This window comes from Hemitrygon akajei, chromosome 9, assembly GCF_048418815.1.
Source record: "Hemitrygon akajei chromosome 9, sHemAka1.3, whole genome shotgun sequence".
NCBI lineage: Eukaryota > Metazoa > Chordata > Chondrichthyes > Myliobatiformes > Dasyatidae > Hemitrygon > Hemitrygon akajei.
The window spans coordinates 110,970,627-110,991,579 of NC_133132.1; the positions used below are offsets into that span (position 1 = coordinate 110,970,627).

General features: G+C 38.9%; 2 protein-coding genes across 4 annotated transcripts in view; one reads left to right on the top strand and one right to left on the bottom strand.

Annotated features, from left to right (window-relative positions):
* LOC140733446 (testis development-related protein) overlaps positions 1-7,557 on the top strand; it is a 75,133-nt gene extending 67,576 nt beyond the window's left edge. The window contains exon 4 of the mRNA XM_073056784.1: positions 4,664-7,557. Within this exon, the coding sequence (XP_072912885.1) occupies positions 4,664-5,000 (337 nt within the window). The 3' untranslated portion in view covers positions 5,001-7,557. The remainder of the gene's footprint in view (positions 1-4,663) is intronic.
* A 2,600-nt stretch (positions 7,558-10,157) lies between these two features.
* The window catches only part of fbxo25 (F-box protein 25), a 77,071-nt gene continuing 66,275 nt past the window's right edge, over positions 10,158-20,953 (bottom strand). For 2 of the 3 annotated variants that reach the window (XM_073056788.1, XM_073056785.1), the window contains 2 exons: positions 13,077-13,103; positions 10,158-10,934 (listed from right to left, as the gene is read on the bottom strand). In XM_073056788.1, coding sequence (XP_072912889.1) covers positions 10,845-10,934; positions 13,077-13,103 — 117 coding nt within the window. In that variant the 3' untranslated portion in view covers positions 10,158-10,844. The remainder of the gene's footprint in view (positions 10,935-13,076; positions 13,104-20,953) is intronic. The other variant, XM_073056786.1, reaches the window with a different exon arrangement.

Here is a 20,953-nt window from a genome sequence, read left to right on the forward strand (position 1 = left end):
TGACAGGTTTGAGGGTGCATGAGCCATTGCTTGTGGTGCGTGAACATGAGATTTACAAAAGGCCTGTTGGAACCTTTCAAAGGGATTGAGATCATTGGGCAGTTAGGACCTCGGCAAGGGCCAATAAGAAGTTGGGTTTAAGAGGAGCAACCATTGTAGCAGTGGACCAGGCTTGGAGCGGGGAGGTTTGAGGCTTTGGCTGTAAAAACTTCCGTGAGAAGAGGCAGAGAATAGGGTAAGAAATTTTCTTTCTTTCTTATTGTACAGTTAGAGAATGGGGATGCCAGTCAGGGCTGTGGAATGCTTCTCTTGCAGGATGTGAAAAAACTGAGAACTCCATTGTCCTTGACAAGTACAGCTGTAAGAAGTGCACCCAGATGTAACATGCTAGGGAACTGGAGTTGGATAAACTCGGGATCATTCAGGGGTTGATTGACAAGAAATACAGGGAAGTAGTTGCATCTAAGGTGCAGAACCCAAGTAACATGGTGACCGTCAGAAGGGGAGAAGTGATACACAGACAGTGCAGTGTATCCCTGATGCTGTCCTCCTTAATAACAAGTATACGGTTGGGGTGGGGGGAGAAGATCTAGCAGAGGAATGTCACAGTAGTCATGTCTTTGAAATTGAGACTGCCTCTCTTTCACTGAGAAGGGAAGGGAGAAGAGGAGTGCAGTGGTGATGTAGGGGAGCAGCAGTAATAAGGGATTCAGTAGTTAAGAGAACAAACAGGAGATTTTGTGGACAGAGACTCGCAGGTGCCAGGGTCAGGGATGTTACAGAATAGGTTCACAGCTTTCTTAAGGTTCAAAAAAAGGGTCAAAGGTTCACTTTATTATCAAAGTATGTATGCAGAATATAACTCTGAAATTGCTCTTTTCTCCAGATAGCTGTACAGAAAACCATATTGGTTGAAAGAAAAATATCAGTCCCTGCCCCCTGCATGAAAAGAAAATCAAACAAAAATTCCCAAACCCCCAAACACCCCCAACTGCTCCCTTGCACACAAACTAACAGATCACCCAAACCCCCAGCCTGCCAGTTGGCAACAAGAAAGGAGGGGCTAGAACACAAAATGAAACATAGAACTGAAAGAGGCCAATATGAATTATAGTCCAATCCATAAATCTCAATGACTTCAGCTTCCCTATTAGTGATTGCCACCTTCTCAGTATGAAAGATTTTGTTGGGTTCTGATCTGTTCAGTATATCCTGGAAAGGAGAGAGAAGGGGCAATACTTGTTCTGGTGCTCAGCAACGAACCAAGTCAGGTGTCAGTCTTCTCATTGGCTGAGCCTTTCAGAAACAGTGACGACAACTCACTGACCTTTGCCACAGTCTTGGACTGAGATACAAGCTGACGGTATGCAAAAGTAGTTAATTGGTAATGGAAAGTAGTTTAAAAATTACTATAAGTAACATGGCACTATGCCACACTGTTATTAAACCTTAGGAAATTAAATGCATTACAATTCAGCAAATCTTGTAACTTGGACTAATGGGTCATCTGATTTTTATTGCAGTGGCTTCAGGATGCTGAAGCTCCCAAATTATCTGACTTGAAACTCTTCACAGGTGCTAGCTATGAAAAACAGTGTAATACGGGAGAAAATGTATCATGCTAATAAGATGGCATTTGAAAGTCCGATGTTAGAATGTGATTTTTGGCTCTCTTTTCTGATTATCATAACTTAGGTTTGCCTGCAGTTTTAGCTTCTAATTCTGTGTATATTTTTTCTGTTAACTATGTATGTGAGCTTCAGTAATCTACATGCACTGATGGTGTAGAGTAGACAGTACTGGCAGACATACATTCCAGGATGATTAGAATCATAATGGAAGACATACTGCCGTACTGGAGAACTTGGTTGAAGAGATATAGAAGGGGGTGTTTCATTCCCACAGGAGTTAAAGGGGATCTATTTGCCTTTTCTGTCTCTCCTACGCAACAGCTGGTGTAGCTGTACCAGACTTCATCACCCTGTCTCTCTAGCATGTTAAGGAAGATTGATGATGGTCAAGCGCCTGGTCTCACGTGGTGGTTCCAAATATACAAGTCAAAAGTTTAATTGTGCACAAATAATTGATGTCTGAGGTGCTCAGAGCTATTGTTGATGTACTTAGACTCCAGCTGGTGAGTAAACAGTTAAAAGTTAGGTACATTTATTAGCAATTGGCCACATCGATCAGCTGGTTGCTCTTCATAGAGACTGTTAGTCTCCATCATCACTGACAACAGGCAACAAAAATGGTGCAGGCTGCAGTTGTTTTAAATTTGCTGACAATACAACCATTGTTGGTAGAATCTCAGGTGATGACGAGCGGGTGTACGGGAGCAAGATATGCCCATTAGTGGAGTGGTGTCACAGCAACAACCTTGCGCTCAACATCAGTAAGACAAAAGAGCTGATTGTGAACTTCTGGAAGGATAAAACGAAGGAACACATACCAATCCTCATAGAGGGATCAGAAGTGGAGAGAGTGAGCAGTTTCAAGTTCCTGGATGTCAGAATCTCGGAGGATCTAACCTGGTCTCAACTTACTGATGCAGTTATAAAGAAGGCAAAACAGCGGCTATACTTCATTAAGAGTTTGAAGAGATTTGGTATGTCAACAAGTACACTGAAAAACTTCTATAGATGTACTGTGGAGAGCATTCTGATAGGCTGCTTCACTGTCTGGTATGGGGGGAGGCTTCTACTGCACGGGGATCAAAAGAATCTGTAATGGGTTGTAAATTTAGTCCGCTCCGTTTTGGGTACTAGCCAACAAAGTACCCAGGACATCTGCAAGGAGCGGTGTCTCAGAAAGGCAGCGTCCATTATTAAGGACCTCCAGCATCCTAGGCATGACCTTTTCTCACTGTTACCATCAGGTAGGAGGTATAGAAGTCTGAAGGCACACGGTCAGCGATTCAGGAGCAGCTTCTTCCCCTGTGCCAACCGATTCCTAAATGGACATTGAACCCTTGGACACTACTTCACTTTTTTTAATATATAGTATTTGTTTTTTTGCATGATTTTTAATCTATTTAATATGCATGTACTGTATAAAGTATACTGAATAAGATTTACTTATTATTTTTCTTCTATATTATGTATTGCATTGAACTGCTGCTACTAAGTTAACAAATTTCAAGTCACATGCCGGTGATAATAAATCTGATTCTGATTTTATTACCATATTGTCATTTTGTGCAGACTACAGACTAAACTATGGGACTCATCAGCATTTCTAAGACATAAGGGGAAAATGGCACCCCCTCCAATTCCCATGTAATTGACTACCTAGGGTTTAAACAGTTTTATAATATGATTGATTAAATGTTTTCATTACTTGTCACATCTCCTGCACTTAACTCTGAAGCTAGTTTACAAAATTTATCTTCCATCCCTTACAGAACCTAGACAGAACAGCACAAACTACACCCCTTCCTTACAGAACCTAGACAGATCAGCACAAACTACACCCCTTCCTTACAGAACCTAGACAGAACAGCACAAATAACACCCCTTCCTTACAGAACCTAGACAGAACAGCACAAATAACACCCCTTCCTTACAGAACCTAGACAGTACAGCACAGACAACACCCCATCCATACAGAACCTAGACAGTACAGTACAGACAACACCCCATCCATACAGAACCTAGACAGTACAGCACAGACAACACCCCATCCATACAGAACCTAGACAGTACAGCACAGACAACACCCCATCCATACAGAACCTAGACAGTACAGCACAGACAACACCCCATCCATACAGAACCTAGACAGTACAGCACAGACAACACCCCATCCATACAGAACCTAGACAGTACAGCACAGACAACACCCCATCCATACAGAACCTAGACAGTACAGCACAGACAACACCCCATCCATACAGAACCTAGACAGTACAGCACAAACAATCTGCTTGCATATTATCTATAACCCTCTATCCCTGTATCTCCTTGAATCCCTCTTAAATGTTGTCATCACATCTACTTTCAGCACATCTCCAGGCAGTGTGCTCCCACTCACTCTCTGTAAAACAAAACTTGCTGTATAAATCTCCCATTCTCAGTTCAAATCCATGTCCTCTAGTGATTGACTTTTCAATTCAAGGAAAACACTCTTATCCATGCCTTGCTTTCCTTGCAGATTTGCTCTTTTCCAGATACTTTCTTAAACCTCATGTCTAGCTCTGCTTCCTATCCTCACGGCATTAAACATGGCTCCCAGTTTCATGAATTTTTTTATGTTTGCTGTTGCAAATCATTATAGTTTCCTTCACTCTATTATAGCTAAGTTTTGTAGTTGAATCATAGTCATTTGGGGGTTGATTATAGTTGGTAATTCCAAAATCCAGTGATCCCAAGCCAGTTGTGGTATGCCAATTAGCATGTTAACTAAAATAAACTAACACATCAGGAGTCAATTGCCTTTTCCCAACATAGACACCTGGGTAACCACATGCTTTTATTTCATTAGCTGTAAAACTAATTGTGAAAAATAAAATTAAAAAATAGATTTATTATTAATTGTCCCATGTGATGTTAAGTCTCAGAACCAAATAATGAATTTCATTTGGTTGGCATCACCTACATCCAATGAATGCATGTATTTGAAAACATTATTTGTAGTAATTTTTTTCATGGCCCTTTTATCTCTGCAGGACAACTGTGAAAGTAAAAGAAGATGTAAAAATGGAAAAGAAACCCAGTTTCTGGGACACCTTGGGAATTAAACAGAACTCAGCCAGCAAGAGTCCCACAGAAGAAGGAGCATGGGAGCCACAAGTTACAACGGAGAATCCTTATAGCAATTTGACTGACTCCTGTGTCTGGTCTGACTGGGCAAGTGAAAGTAGCAGCAGTTCAAAATATACCAGCCTGGAGAGTGAAACAAATGTGAGTAGTTCCAGGTGGGGAATCATAACAGCAGGGAAACTGCCTGGAATCCGAAGACGCAGTAAAGGAAATCTGACTGACTGCTGGGAAGAACTTGAGTGATACTTATCTATCTGCTTCAATGGTAGTCCAAAAATTAGTTGCACAGTTCTCACCATTTTCAGTTCTTCTGTCAGGTTTTCTGTGGATTCTTTGCCTCTGTGTAATTTTATGCATGTGAAGTCGGTGTCTGTTGAGCACTAAATCAAAATCGCCAACCTTCTTTCTGTTGTGCCAATTCTTCAATAAATGTATTAGCACCTTTTCCATTCGGATGAGCTCATTTTGAATTGTCCCATCAGCATTCTTTATTTGTGACTGCTTGTCATCAGCTTTATTGAGTGCCTAAATATAACTATTTATTGATACCTCATTCTTCTGAACATTGGGTATACTGTATTTGTTTATGAACATCAGTATAAATGCATGCTTATTTTGGCTACTACTCCACTGCACATATTGGGTACCAGAGACCACAGTGGAACTGAGTAAGAGGTACAGGCAGTAGATTTACTTTGCATGTGTTTACTGTTAGTGACCATAGACTAGTCTCTTCACCTTTGCCCTTTTCTTGATTTAATAAAGACGGGTGGTTGGATTAAATATTACAAGGGCTGTTACAGTTGGGGTAAAAGAAAACTCAGCTTCTCCTTCATGTATGCTGAATGATGAGAAAAAGATTCTGGTGAACTGAATTTGAACATCTGCTAAACAATTAGCATTGGTTTGGAATCCAGTGTCTTACCATCACTGGATAAAAGTTGTGTGAAGTTGTTTTTGTCTGAATGTCTTGTAGGTTTTTAAAAATTTCACAGAAAGCCGAGTATTTTCAGCAAAAACCGATCCAACAGCTTTGTTTTTAGTAAGCCTTAATTAATCAATTGGGGGATTGATATCACTGTTTCTGTCGTGACATGCTCTGTAGTCATAGCGCCCACTGTGAAACTGCTCAATGAGCTTTCTAATTATGGGAATTAGTGAAAGACTACTCAAGAAATTTCTCAGGAATCTTCTCGGGCTTTCCTCACCTTTCAAACACAGAGTTTGCTTTGGCTGTTGTATCCAAGTTCTTTAGTGTAGTATCAATATGTTTGGTGACCTAAATCATAACAGTGACTAGTTAAAGTGTAATTGGTAAAACAGTAGGCATAATAATTTACTGAGCAATTTTCTTGGGAGAGTGCCACGCTAGATGCCCAAGTCTGAACCTTCAGCCTTGTTTGTAAAGAGTGGGAATATTATCAGTTTCCACTCCTTATGAAACTGTTGGAAGTATTGGTCATTAAAGGGGTGGGGGGGCTGGAAAAAATCATACTCTTTCAAGCAGTAGGTTTGTATTGCAATAAGCAATCTGATGTAAGAACTCTGGGTTATGCACCATTGGTAAGAGGAAAGGAGTTGCTTTTCCCCAACACAGGCTGTCTGTCCTGCTGAGTGCCTCTAGCAGTTTGTGTGTTGGTCCAAGTTCCAGTATCTGCATTCTCCTGTCTCCAGAAGGAATCCTTTGGCTTTCACACTATTTTATAATACTCCCGTGTTAAAGATTCTAAGATGACCTATTAAGCAATCTTAAGCACAGCTGACAGATTACCAGTAGTCAGAGTGTTTCAGTCATCAAATATTTGATATTGATTGTATAATTTAACTTGAATCAGTTACCTCATGAAGCACTTCCTGTACACTTCAAAGTTTCCATACTGCTTTTAACATTAAACCTTGAATTGTAACCTTCACAAAGATTATCTTCATTCATTGAAGGCTTGGTCTTTTGTGATGAAACAATTTAAAGGTTATTTTTGTTTTGTTGGTAGTAACATTCTTAGAATTAGAATTAAGCAGTTACAATGATTCTGCGTTAGGAAGGAACAAAAAGCACCCAACCATTGTGGGGAATTCAATTAAGCAACAGGAACAGTTAACACTTCAACTCTAACCCAAATTCAGTATTCAATAGTGAAGAGAAATTAAATACAGGAGTTTTGTTATTTAGCAATAACATGATTATCAAATGATACAGCAGTACATGATTATTTTTATTAAATTGCATCTCAGGGTGATTAGACAATTGTATTTAAAAAGCTTTATGTCAGCAGTTATTGCTAATTTCTGAATGGATAATCATTGGTTTAGTGAATTTGCTTGCTGCAAAATTAATTTCATTTTGTACCACAAGTCTATTTTTGCTGGCTGCTGTCATTATCAGAAATGCTGCCAAAGTATTTAATTAATCCTTGCAGACTGAAATTGCCTAGTATAGAAAGCTCACTTGTTCATTTGTGAATGATCTACAAATGTAGATAATGCAACTGTACAAAAGCTGTGGTAGCACTTCATGTTAATAGATTAAAAGTTTGGAAGAATTTTCTTGATAAATGGTTTAGTAAGAACATTTTTTTTAAATACTGCTATTGTATTGTAATTTAAAACCAATAAGTATTTCCCATTCACATATTTTACTACCAAATTCTTACTTTGTACTGTATGCATAGTAGTCAACCTTTTGATTTCAATGTGATGTGACAGAATTTTTTTAATATTTAGAGTTGAATTTAAAACTCACTTCTCTTTGTATAATTTGCCAGACAATGCTGCTTCACTTCAATAAAGTGTTAAGACAAAAGTTTTGATTTTCACTTAATTGGAAAGAATTAACTGATGAAGTAGACATTTATCTGCTTTCTTTTACACAGGATTAATGTGGCTGGATCAGGAAAAATGTTGTTGAATTATACCTAGGTACTTAAAGTTCTCAGCCGTCTCTACCACAGCACCAGTAATGCCAGGCTTTCTAAAATTAATGATCAGCTTCTTTGTTTTACTGACATTGTGGGACAGGTGGTTGCTATGACATCATGCCCGTATGCACTCTCCTTTCTGAACTTAGTGTCATCGTTGTTTGAGTTCCGGCCCACTTCAGTGTTATCTGCCAACACAGATGCCTTGTGCAGGAAGGCACAGAGTCGACTGTACTTCCTTAGAAGGTTGGCGTCATTCAATGTTTGTAGTGAGATGCTGAAGATGTTCTATAGGTCAGTTGTGGAGAGCACCCTCTTCTTTGTGGTGGCGTGTTGGGGAGACAGCATTAAGAAGAGGGACGCCTCACATCTTAATAAGCTGGTAAGGAAGGCGGGCTCTGTCGTGGGCAAAGTACTGGAGAGTATAACATCGGTAGCAGAGCGAAGGGCGCTGAGTAGGCTACAGTCAATTATGGAAAACCCTGAACATCCTCTACATAGCACCATCCAGAGACAGAGAAGCAGTTTCAGCGACAGGTTGCTATCGATGCAATGCTCCTCAGACAGGATGAAGAGATCAATACTCCCTAATGCCATTCGACTTTACAATTCAACCACCAGGAGTAAGATATGTTAAAGTGCCGGGGTTAGGACTCAATGTATTTAAGTAAACTACTTAAGAACTTTTTAAAAGCTATTATTAATGCTTTTTGAGAGGGTGATTTTAGATGCATATCATATTTTTACTGAGTTAAGTATTGTATGTAATTAGTTTTGCTACAATAAGTGTATGGGACATTGGAAAAAATGTTGAATTTCCCCATGGGGATGAATAAAGTATCTATCTATCTATCTATCTATCATCTGAGAACTTGTAAATGGAGTTAGATCAGAAATTGGCTATATAGTGAAGAGGCTGAAGACAGAACCTTGCAGGGCACTAGAGTTGAGGATAATAATGGAGGAAGTATTGTCACCTGCCTTCAGATTGCCTGGAAGTCAAGGATCCAGTTGCAAAGGGAGGTGTTGAGTCCCAACTCCAGGAATTTGGAGCACTGTTTGGAATTATGGTGTTGAAGGCAGGGCTGTAATCAATAAACAATAGTCTAGTGTAGGTGTTTTTACTGTACAGATGTTCCAGATATGAGTGTATGGCCTGGGTATACTCTCCGCCATGGAGCAGTTTTAATGGTAGGTAAATTGTAGTGTGTCAAGGTTATCTGGGAGGCTGGAATAGGGATGTACGTCACAATCAGCCTCTTCATGATGTTGAATGTTAGTGCCAGCAAGAAGTAGTCAATAAGGCTTATTATCTCATTTTTCTTAAGTTCCAGGATGAAAACTGTCTTAAAGTAGGTAACAGCTTCAGATTGGAGTAGGGAAAGGTCCAAGATATCTGTGAATATACCCGACAGATGGTCCATGCTGAATCTGATGACACAGCCATAGATTCCATCTAGGCCAGTCACATTACGCACATTCACTTCCCAGGAGGTCAACACAATATTTCCAAAGGGTACAGGTGCAGTATAGGCAGAGTGTGTTTGCCTTCCTCAGAGAGGGCATCTTTAATACAACAGTTGCGATGTAACATCTGTACAAAACACATCGGTCAGGACAATAGCAAAGGAGAGAGTGGGGCATAGATCAACAGTAGCAGGTGGAATTCAATCCTGACAAGTCCGAAATGAAGCATTTTGGTCATCCAGTGCTGGCTTTAAGACTGGCTAGGTTTAATCACAGCATTTGAAAATCATTTGGACAGTTAGGTGGATAGGAAAGGGGAAGAAGGAAATGTGTCAAATGTGAGAAAATTGGATAGGCATTTCAATTGACCCAGTAGAAACTGTGCACTACTGAATCCCAATATTTTTGTATTTATAATCATAATAGATATTTTGGGTGTTAATAAGCAATTAAGTCTGTGTAAAGTCCAATAATACTTGAGAATTAGCAAAATAACTGTCCAAAATTAAGTGTTGCCCAAGAATAGTTTGTTCACATCTTTATTTTGCCTTTATATGATTGGTGATCTTGGTTCAGAGGCTTGAAAAGAAAGTTTGTATAAGAGTTAGACTTTCAAGGGCCATATTCAGGCTAGATGACTGCACTGTGCATACTGTTTCTGTAAGCTTATCGTCTGGACTGTTGCTTTAGTGAACTTCCACACGTAGGAAGACTGCACAAAGTGTCTGCATACTTTTCTGTTAGCACACCATTCTAACGCATGCTGCAATTTCCACAATAGAAATTTTTTAAAATACTAGAATGTAGTGTTTAACTAATAGGAAGATTAGGGATATTTAACGGTCGAGAATGGCTGTTGCTAATCTGCATTCAGCTAGGATCAATCTCAACCCTAATGCCTTTTATGAAAGAAGAAACCACTGATGTAAAGATATAAAATACCTATAATGAGCTGCAATAATTATAAGGCAGATCAAGAGTTTAATCTTAATATGGCATCAAAACTGAAAAGATTAAATAAAGTGCAGCAAGATTCTTTATTTCCTCACACTTCCAAAATATCTACATGACAGAGCTCTGACAGTACATTACCAGTGGTGCAAAATATTATAAATTTAAAGATTTTATTAAAAATTAATTTGCATCTCAAACGTGTTATAATGTTGTACTTGGATCACCAAAATCTGCAAAATTACAAGCAGCAGGTATGACATAACAAAATAATGCACTTCATTACATTATACATTTTTAAAAATATAATAAATACACAATGAATCATAAGCAGGAACAGTTTTACTCATACAACTGCAACTTAAAAAAATATTATTCATACAAAAATGCTGTTTAGGGCCCAATGCTTTATCCAAAAAGTGTTTTGTGGTTGAAAATGATAGAACTCTTAATACATGTGTTTGCTTTTGCTAAAAATAGCTAAAACAATGTTTCACTTTTACATTTAGCCTGAAATATTATTGTGCACAAACATGTTGAAAATGAATTCTAACTTTATTAATACAAATCAGGAATCAAAACATGCAGATATTGGAAATGTCCTACATTAGTTTTATCTAATTTTGGTAGTATATGGATATAAAAAAAATTAATGAAAAACATTGCAGAAGAAAAGGAAGCAAATTGGTTGTTCTCGTATGAGAAATGATCAAGGCTATCGAACATAAAAGCCTTAAAGCATCAGTAGTTCCACTTAAAATTTAAAGAGATCGATGAAGTGCTGAGGTGACACTGGTGTACAGCAACTTTCAGGATTGTTGGCTGTACAGGGATGGCCTGTATCCTAGCAGAAAATATAATGAATAAGTTTTAGCTTTTACCATTAACGTTATGAAGGTTGAGTACCCCTTGTCTGAAATGCTTGAGGTATTGGATTGGATTTTGAATTCTTTTTGGATTTTGGCATATATAATGAGATAGCTTGGGATTGTCATCATTTCTGACTCAGAATTTATATGCTATCAGTATGTAGTCTTTGGCTTGCACTTTTTCATTACACATGTATTCAACGCTAAAAATTATTATATTTTCATTCTATTAATGATATGTAATGTGTGCAGGGTAACAAAAGCAGCATCAGGAGAATAATTGAATCACCTGTTGAACAACAATAAACAATGCAACACACACAAAATGCTGGATGAACTCATCAGGCCAGGCAGTACTTCGTGTGTGTTGCTTGGATTTACAGCATTGCAGATTTTCTCGTTTGTGACAATAAACAACGTCAGGCTTTCAGTCTCTACCTACGATTATTATTTTTTGATTAAAATGTTACAGTACAATGTACATATTTGTAGTTTTTAAGTTTTATGTAAGGTATAAAAACAATGAGTATTGTAGACTTGCTCTGGTGTTAAGATTTCTATTTGCAATGCTTTAAAAATTTATGGCCGTTATGCAAGCTCTGAAAACAATCAGCATCATAGACTTGTTCTGCTGCTAGATTTTTGTGATCAGCAGATGCTTTGAAATTTTAATACCATGCTTTTTCTTAAATTTGTGCAACTAGCCCATTGAATATTCACAATTGCCTTCAATTTTTCATTTGTCCTGATAGATCTTTGCTTGTTTCATTGTCAGCATACTGTTAAGTGGCAAATGTTCACTCCTGAATGAACGATACATGATCAGCATCTTCACTTTTCAATTTATGCCATTTTTTTTCTATTTTTCCTTAACTTCTGTTCATTACATATGTGAGGTCACTTCTCAGAACTATCTATGGTGCACAGATATCATCTGGGGACCTTCCCAGCGCCTTGTGGAATTTTCCATTTGTGACATCATGTCAGCACTCCAAAAATTTTGGATTTCAGAGATTTTCAGATTTTAGAATTGTGAATAAGGGGTACTCAACCTATAATTGCTAATTGTAACATGCTTGCATTTCCTCAAACAAGATTATATACCTTTAAGAGAAATAGTACAACTACTTAATAGATACACAATCATTTTTTGTAAAAGTCTAAGACATCAAGAAGTTGACTGGCCTGCAGAAATTGGACAGATACATACTAGATCAGGGGTGGGCAAACTTTTTGACTTGTGGGCCACAAAGGGTTCTAAAATTTGACAGGGGGGCCGGACCAGGAGCAGATGGACGGAGTGTTTTGCTAATACACCTCATAAGAGAAAATAAAATATCATGGGATATGTAGAAAACATGTGCTTTAATTTCAATTGAAAATGAACAAATGCATTACAACAAAATATCTGTCTTTGAAGTCCCATGGTATTTAGCTATTTATTGAAATGACTTTTAAAACACTGAAAATTAAATGAATAAAATACAGCTTTTTTTAATAGTAACAGTTATTATTTTAAAGCACTGAAAATTCTGTTATCCTTCAAGATATTATCATCATCACTCTCCTCCTGACTGTCTTTATTTCAAAAACGGTAGGAGATGCAGGTCTACTTGTCCTGCTCCTTCTTATTCAATTGTCCCGTGCCAAAACTCAACAATGACCAGCACAAGGACAGAACAGTGACAGCGCGGCAGTATGCGGAGCGCGTTATTTTATCTGGAGTGCATTTTTTATTTTGAGAACGTACATGCACCTGTGCACTACTCATGTCCATCACTTAACAGAAATGACATGTAACATGTAAGGCTTATTGAAACAAATATTTTCAAATGCATTTTTTACATAACACAACGAAGAAACTTATTTTTAATTTCAGTGGGAACAGTGTTGTTGGTCTCCCTTTTTAGCCAGCGCATCAAAGTCTGGATTTAGTTTTGTTGTGGCGAAAACGCCAGAATTGCGGGGAAAAAAACGTTAACAAGGTTTATTAATATAATTTCATCAAGTTCTGCGGGCCGGATTAAAAAGCTTAACGGGCCGCATATGGCCCCCGGGCCGTAGTTTGCCCATGCCTGTACTAGATGGTATTTAAGAACACAAATATTTGAAAATACCTTGAATAGTAAAGCAAGGCAGTAGTCCTTTGAGATCAAGGGAGGAGGAGCAGGGGAGGTGGGTGCAGGCATAAAGGGAAGGGGATGAGGAGAAAAGAACAAATAGAAATAAAGAAATTAAAAGAACAGATTCACCAAATATATTCCCTTCCACTGGACTTTTAAAGTCTTTGTGAAATTATAGACACAACACTAAATATCCAGTTTATGAAAAACAGTCATAATTAATATTTTCATGGAATATTGAGCTAACTAAACAAGTAAGGTACTGAGCCAAGAGACAATTAAATATTTCATATTCCACATCTTAAATGACAAAAAATGAACAATAAAAGAATTTCAGAGATTAAATTCCAAACTGGTATTTAATTTGTAGAAACACAACTGATAGGGGACTCACCATCATATTGGCATATAAATGTTTAATTCTGTTCACATTTTGCTCCAAAAGCAGAAAAGTATACATGACAAGATATGTAAATCTAGAAGTTAGATTGTGTTATTTCATCAGTTTTGACCTGAGGCAAGCTTGCAACTTCAAGACAATATCGAAACCTCTGCCAAATTCTGTCAATTTCAATAGTCTCCTCATCAGTCTGTAATTGTCCACTGTCCCAGCACCGACCCTTGTGGGACATTTCTAGTCACAGGCATCCAATTGCAAAAACAATCTTCTGCATCACCTTGTCTCCTATTGCCAAGCCGATTTTGGATCCAGTTTCTTGTAGGCACGAAATTTGAACCAGTCTCTAATGTGGGAACTTGTCAAAAGCTTTACTGAAGTTAAAGCTACCACCTGTCCAGTCAACGTTTGAGCTGGGAGAACTGGATGCAATAAGGACACAACTGATTCACATCTGAAGTGCTGCTTAACATGGAAGAATTGTTTAGGGCCCTGAATAACGGTGAGGCAGAAGGTATTAGAGCAGATGTAACACTTGGCACTGTTGCAGTGATAAGTGCCTCGAGACAGATTGGTTGGGAGGAACAAGCAGGTAAGTTGCAATTGAATTGAATTGACTTTATTTCTTAGAAAAATCTTTACATTAGGTCTCCATCTAAATGTGCAATCATAGCAATTTATAATCAATAATACAGTCAATGTAATATAGAATACACTCAAGTCATTGTAAGTTCATCAGTCTGATGGCCTGGTGGAAGAAGCTGTCCTAAAGCCTGTTGGTCCTGGCTTTTATGCTGTAGTACCACTTCCCAGATGGTAGCAGCTGGAATAGATTGTGGTTGGGATGGCTTGGGTCCTTACGTGCCTTTTTTAAAAAAACACACCTGTCCTTGTAAATGTCCTGAATCATGGGACGTTCACAACTACAGATGCACTGGGCTGTCCGCACCACTCTCTGCAGAGTCCTGCAATTAAGTAAGATGCAGTTCCCATACCAGGCCATGATGCAGCCAGTCAGCATGCTCTCAATTGTGCCCCTGTAGAAAGTTCTTAGGATTTGGGGGGCCATACCAAACTTCCTCAACCTTCTAAGGTGAAAGAGACATGGTTGTGCCTTTTTCACCATACAGCTGAAGTGTACAGACCACGAGGTCCTCGGTGATGTGGATGCCGAGGAACTTGAAGCTGTTCACCCTCTCAACCCCAGATCCATTGATGTCAACAGGGGTTAGCCCATCTCCATTCCTCCTGTAATCCACAACTAGCTCCTTTGTTTTTGCGACATGAGGGTGTGGTTGTTTTCTTGACACCACTGTGTCGGGGTGGTGACTTCTTCCCTGTAGGCCACCTCATTATTGTTTGAGATATGGCCAATCGATGCAGTGTCGTCAGCAAATTTAATTAGCAGACTGGAGCTGCCTTGCAGTGGGATCCCAATGGAGAGGACAGAAGTTGCAGATAATGATGCAGTGGTGGTAGGTGAGGACAAGCGGATCCCTATCCCTATAATTTTGGGTGGGGGGGGGGATGGGAAGAGCACAGGACTGTGGAAAATGGAGGAGGTACAGGTGTGCTTCATTGATAGCAAAAGAATGGAAAATGTTTTCTGTGCAAAGAAGAGGACGTCTCAGTGGTTGTGTAATGGCAGAGGTGGAGGAATTGAGAGGAGGGAATAACATCTTGCAAGTGACAGGGTACAAAGAGCTGTAGTCAACGTTACCATGGGAATCAGTAAGTATGTAAAAGATGTCAGAAGATAAAGAGATCAGGAAAGAGAAGAGACGTGTTGGGGATGGACCACTTGAATTTGTGGGAGATGTGAAAGTTGATGAAATTGATGAGCTCGGCATTGGTGCAGAAAGCAACATGAATGTATTGATGCAGATTGGAAGATAACTTTGTTGAACACCTTCACTCCTGCTGCAGCAACCATGATAATCTTAGACTTGTCATTTAAATCCCACTTCCCTTTCTTACAATGATGTGTGTCAATAGTTGCCTGTACTGCTGAGTTCAGGATAGACACAGATTTGAGAAACAACACCTCATATTCTGTCCTGGTATTCTCCAACTTGACAGCATCAACAATGATTTCTCTAACTTCTGGTAAGCACTCCCCTCTGTTTCCATGTCCCCACCTTTCTTTTCCCTTATTCCTCTGATCCCTTTTCACAAACCCCTACCCATGATCTCCCAGCATCTCATTCTATTCCCACTCCACATCTTCCCTCTCACATGGATTTACCCATCAATTCCTGCTCCTTTGCCCTCCCCTTTAATTCTGGCATCTGCCTTTCTCCTTTGGAGTCCTGATAAAGGGGCTTTACCTGGGTGTTGAATTCACTTTTCTCCATTAATGCTGCTTAACTTGCTTAATTCATCTAACTTTTTGTGTGTTTTTTGCTAATAAATATACTGTACCTCCTATGTTAACTTCTATGGTGAAAGACATGAAAAACTAGGATGTGGATGTGTTGGATAAATTGAAAGATGTGAAAGTAGACAAATCTCCAGGGTCCAGGTGTATATATGGAAGAACATTGCAGGATCCTGAGAAAACTGGGGAGCCCTGGTTGAGAAATTGCATCACTGAAATATAACAGTATACAAGTAAATGCAGTGTGTTATGAGACTGTGAGGAAGGACAGACAGATGATTGGGTAAACGCAGTCAGTGGGCTGAGATTAAGTATCAAATCGGGACAAAATCAAAAAGGGTGACGAATGCAAGACTGAAAGTGTTACATTTGAATGCAGACTGTATGTAGATGATCTTGTAGTGCAGTTAGTGATTGGCAGGTATGATCCTGTGGGCATCACTGTGTTGTAGCTGAAAGAAGATTATAGCTGGGAGCGTAATGTCCAGGAATACACAATGTATTGAAAGGACAGGCAGGTAGGCAGAGGAGTTGAGATGTTTCTGTTGGTAAAAAATGAATTCAAATCCTTAGTCAGAGGTGACATAGGATCCAAAGACATAGAGTCCTTGTGGGCAGAGTTAAGGAAATGCAAGGGCAAAAAGACCCTGATTTGAGTTACAGACAGGCCTCCAAACAATAGCCAGGATGTGGGATACAAATTAAAAAAGGAGATAGAAAAGGCATAAAAATAAATGGTGATTTTATGACAGTCAAGGGTAATTCCAATATGCAAGTAGATTGGGAAGTCAGATTGGTGAGAGGGAATTTGTAGAATGCTTATCAGATGGCGTTTTAGAGCAGCTTGTAGCTGAGCCGACAGGGGGAAAGGTAATTGTGTAATGAATCAGATTTGATTAGGGAGCTTAAGGTAAAGGTACACTTAAGCGATCATAATATGATAGAATTCACCCTGCAGTTTGAGAAGAAATTAAAGTCAGGTTACAGAGAAGTAAAAGGTACTAGAGAGGCATGAAAGAAGAGCTGGCCACAGTTGATTGGAAGAGAACACTATCAGGGATGATGGGCAAACAATAACTACTGGAGTTTCTGACAGCAATTTGGAAGGTGCAGGACAGAATAATGCCAAAGATGAAGAAGTACTCTAAAGGGAAAATGAGGCAACCACGGCTGACAAGGAAAGTCAAACATAGCATAAAAGGAAAAGAGAGAGCATATAATAGAGCAAGAATTAGTGGGAAGTTAGAGGATTGGGAAGCTTTTAAATACCAAGAGAAGGCGTCTCAAGGAGAGAAAAGATGAAATATGAAAGTACACCAGCCAACAATATAGAAGTGAATACCAAAAGGTTTTTTTCCCGGATATATAGAGAGTATAAAAGATGAGAGTAGACATCAGACTGCTGGAAAATGACTTTGGAGAAGTAGTAATGGGGAAAAAGAAATGGTGGATGAATTTAATAAGTATTTTCTGTCAGACTTCTCTGTGACAGGCACTAGCAGTAAGCCAGACATTTGAGAGTCATGGGGCAGAAGTGTGTATAGTTGATATTAATAAGGTGCTTGGGAAGCTGAAAAGTGAGAAGGTAAGTCAGTCACCTGGACAAGATGTTGCAAGTCCAGTGTTAAGGATGAAGTTTTAGTGTACTTGGAGGCACATAATAAAGTAGGGCAGAGTCGGCCTGCTTTCCTTAAAGGGAAATCTTGTTCAACAAATCTGTTGGAATTCTTTGAGGAAACAACAGGTAGAATAGACAAAGGAGAATCAGTAGATGATGTTTACTTGCATTTTCAGAAGCCCTTTGAGAAGATGCCACACATGAAGTTGCTTAACAAGATAAAACCTTATGGTAATGCAGGAAAGATACTAGCTTAGATAGTTCACTGCCTCAGCCCTGAATTGGTTTCATGGCTGTGTCCTCACTTTCAAGGACTCTGCAGTTTATACTCTGTGTGTCATTTGTTTACTTTTTTATTGTTTGAACTCTTCCTTGTTTTGTATGTTGGGTATTTGGAGATCTGTGTTGTGTGTGTTCTTCTTAAAGGGCTCCATTGTGTTTCTTTGTTTTGTGGCTGTCTACAAGAAACCAAATCTCAAAGTTTACAGTATGCATATTTTGATAATAAATGTACTTTGAACTACTGCTTCTTTACACGCTATATGTCAATGATTTGCATGATGGAATTAATGGCTTTGTGAACGTGTTTGCAGATGATACAAAGATGGGTGGAGGGACAGGTAGTGTTATGGAAGTAAGGAGTCTGCAGAAGGATTTAGTTTGGGACAATGGGCAAAGTAAAAGATAGAATATAGTGTAGGGAAGTGAATGGTTATGCACTTTGGTAGAAGGAATAAAGGCACAGATGCCCTGTATTCAGAGGGTTCAGAATAGACAGATCTCCATTTATAGCAGAGACGAGAAAGAATTTATTTAGACAGAGGAAAGTGAAACTGGAATTTATTGCCACAGACAGCTGTGGAGGGAAAGTAATTTAGTATATTTAATGCAGTGTTTGAGAGGTTCTTGATTAGTCAGGGTGTCAAATCTTTTGGGGAGAATGTAGGAGAACGGATTTGAGAGGGATAATAAATCACCCATGATGGAATGATGGAGCAGACTCAATGGAACAAATGGTCCAATTATGCTCCTATGTCTTATGGTTAGCCATGGGTGAGTCACTGATAGACTGCAGGGTAGAAAATGTTCCTTTCATAGAAAGGAGAGAGTAACAAAGAAAACCCTAGGAAATACAGACCAGCAAGCCCTAACTTTTGTGGTAGTTAGGCTACTGGGGAGGATTTTGAAGGAAAATATATACAGTATGTATATCTGGAACGATATGGGTTGCTTAGAGGTTGATAAGTTTTTTCATCTTGTGATTAAGAAAACTGTTGAGAGCAGGGTGGTAGATGTGGCTTGTGGGAACTTTCAGAAAGGATGTTGATAAGGTTCCACATATGTTGTTCTGATACATTAGATCACATGGAACTTAGCGAGATCTGTCTAAATGGATACACAGTTGGCTTGATGTGGAAGCAGAGGGTGTAGTGGAAGGTTCTTTCTTGAATTTGAGATAGTGATTTGTGGTGTGCCTTGGGATTAGGTGTCAACCTCGTTGTCGTTTGTCATCTATTTGGATAAGAATATGTAGGGTATGGTTAGTAAGCTTGCAGATGACACCAAAGTAGGTGCTATAGGGGACAATGAAAAATATTATCAAAAATTACAGCAGGATCTTGATCAGCTAAGTAAGTGGACCAAGGCATGACAAATGAGAGTTTAATTCAGATAAGTATGAGATATTGCATTTTAGAAAGTCAAATCCAGGTAAACAGCATGACTTCGGGAATGCCATATAACAGAGGGTCATTGAGAGTGCAAGGACTTGGATCCCTGAAAGAGGAGTCACAGGTACACAGGTTAGTAAGAAAGCCTTCTGACATGCCAACTTTCATAAATCCAGGTGTAGAGCAGGAATATTAGAAGGTGATGGTACAATTGTACAGGATAAAGGAGAGGCCATACTTTGAGTATTGTATTCAGTTTAGGTCACCGTGATATAGGAAAAGATATTATTAAACTAGAAGTACTGAAAATATTTACAAGGATGATGTCAGAACTTGAGAGACTGAGTTATAAGGAGAGGCCTGATAGGCCAGGATTTTATTCCTTAGACTGTAGGAGACGGAGAGGTGATTATATTGAGGGGTATAAAATCATGAGAGGCATAGAAAAACTCAATCTTTTTCTTCCCTGGGGTTTGGAATCAAGAACTAGAGGGCTTAGGTTTAAGGTGAGAGTTGAAACATTTAATAGGAGTTTAAGAGGTGACTATTTCTTTTATACCCAAAGGGTGGTATCAATGTGAAGTGAACTACCAGAGGAAGTGGTTGAGGCAGGTACAAGAACAAATTTTAAAAGATAGTTGGACAGTTACATGAATTAGAAAGGTTGGGAAAGTTATGAGCCAAACTCTAGCAAATATGACTAGCTTGGATGGGGCATCCTGGTTGACGTGAACGATTTGGCGTGAAAGGCCTGTTTCAATATTCTGACTGCTCCTGAGTTCAAGTTAGTCCAATTGTCCCAAAAACTTCTGCAGTCATCGAGGTCACTTTTCAGTTTCAATATTGAAGTATGATTGACATCATTCCTTCACTATACACTCTTCAAGTACGTGAACCACATACAAATAGATTTGATTGGATTGTTGCACTAATTAAAATGTATTGATCAAATCCAATGATAATTAAAGTGATGCTTCTTTGTTACACATCCAGGAGAATGGATAAATCCAGTGCAAACATCCTTTAAGGCTTTTCTGCTGTTAACTACTAGACTCTTTTATAAAAAAAAAACTGAACAGAGCCATTACAAATTGAAATGGGCCACTCGAGATTAAATTGAATTTATTTAATTACCAAAAGAACATGGAACTTTATAGCACAGTAAAGGTGCTTCAATCAATGATGTTGTGCCAAAATTTAACCTGCTCAAAGATCAATCTAACTCTTTCCTTCTACATAACACTCCATTTATCTATTATCTATGTGCCTCTCTGAGTTTCTGAAATGGTCCTATGTATCTGTCTCTACCACCACACCTTGTCGGGCATTCCATGCAACCACTCCTATTTGTGTGAAGAATTACCTCTGAAATCTTCTTTATATTTTCCTCCAATCGCCTTAAAATTATGCCCTCTTATATTAATCATTGTCACCCTGGGTAAAAGGTGCTGCCTGTCCACTCTATCGCTGCCTCTTATCACCTACAACTCTGTCAAAAAACTTCTCATCCTCTTTTACTTCAAAAAGGAAAGCCTGAGCTTGCTCAACCTATCTTCATCTGACATGCCTTCTAGTCCAGGCAGTATTCCAGTAAATCTCTACTGCACCCTTTCTCAAGTTTCCACATCTTCCTTTACTGAGGCGACCTGAACTGAACACAATATTCCAAGTATGGTCTAACCAGGAATTTTCGAGCTGCAGTGTTACCTTGCAGCTCTTGAGCACAATCCCCTGACTAATGAAAGCCAAAACACCATATGCCATCTTAACACCCCAAAAAGTCTCTATTCCTCCATACCTATAATGATC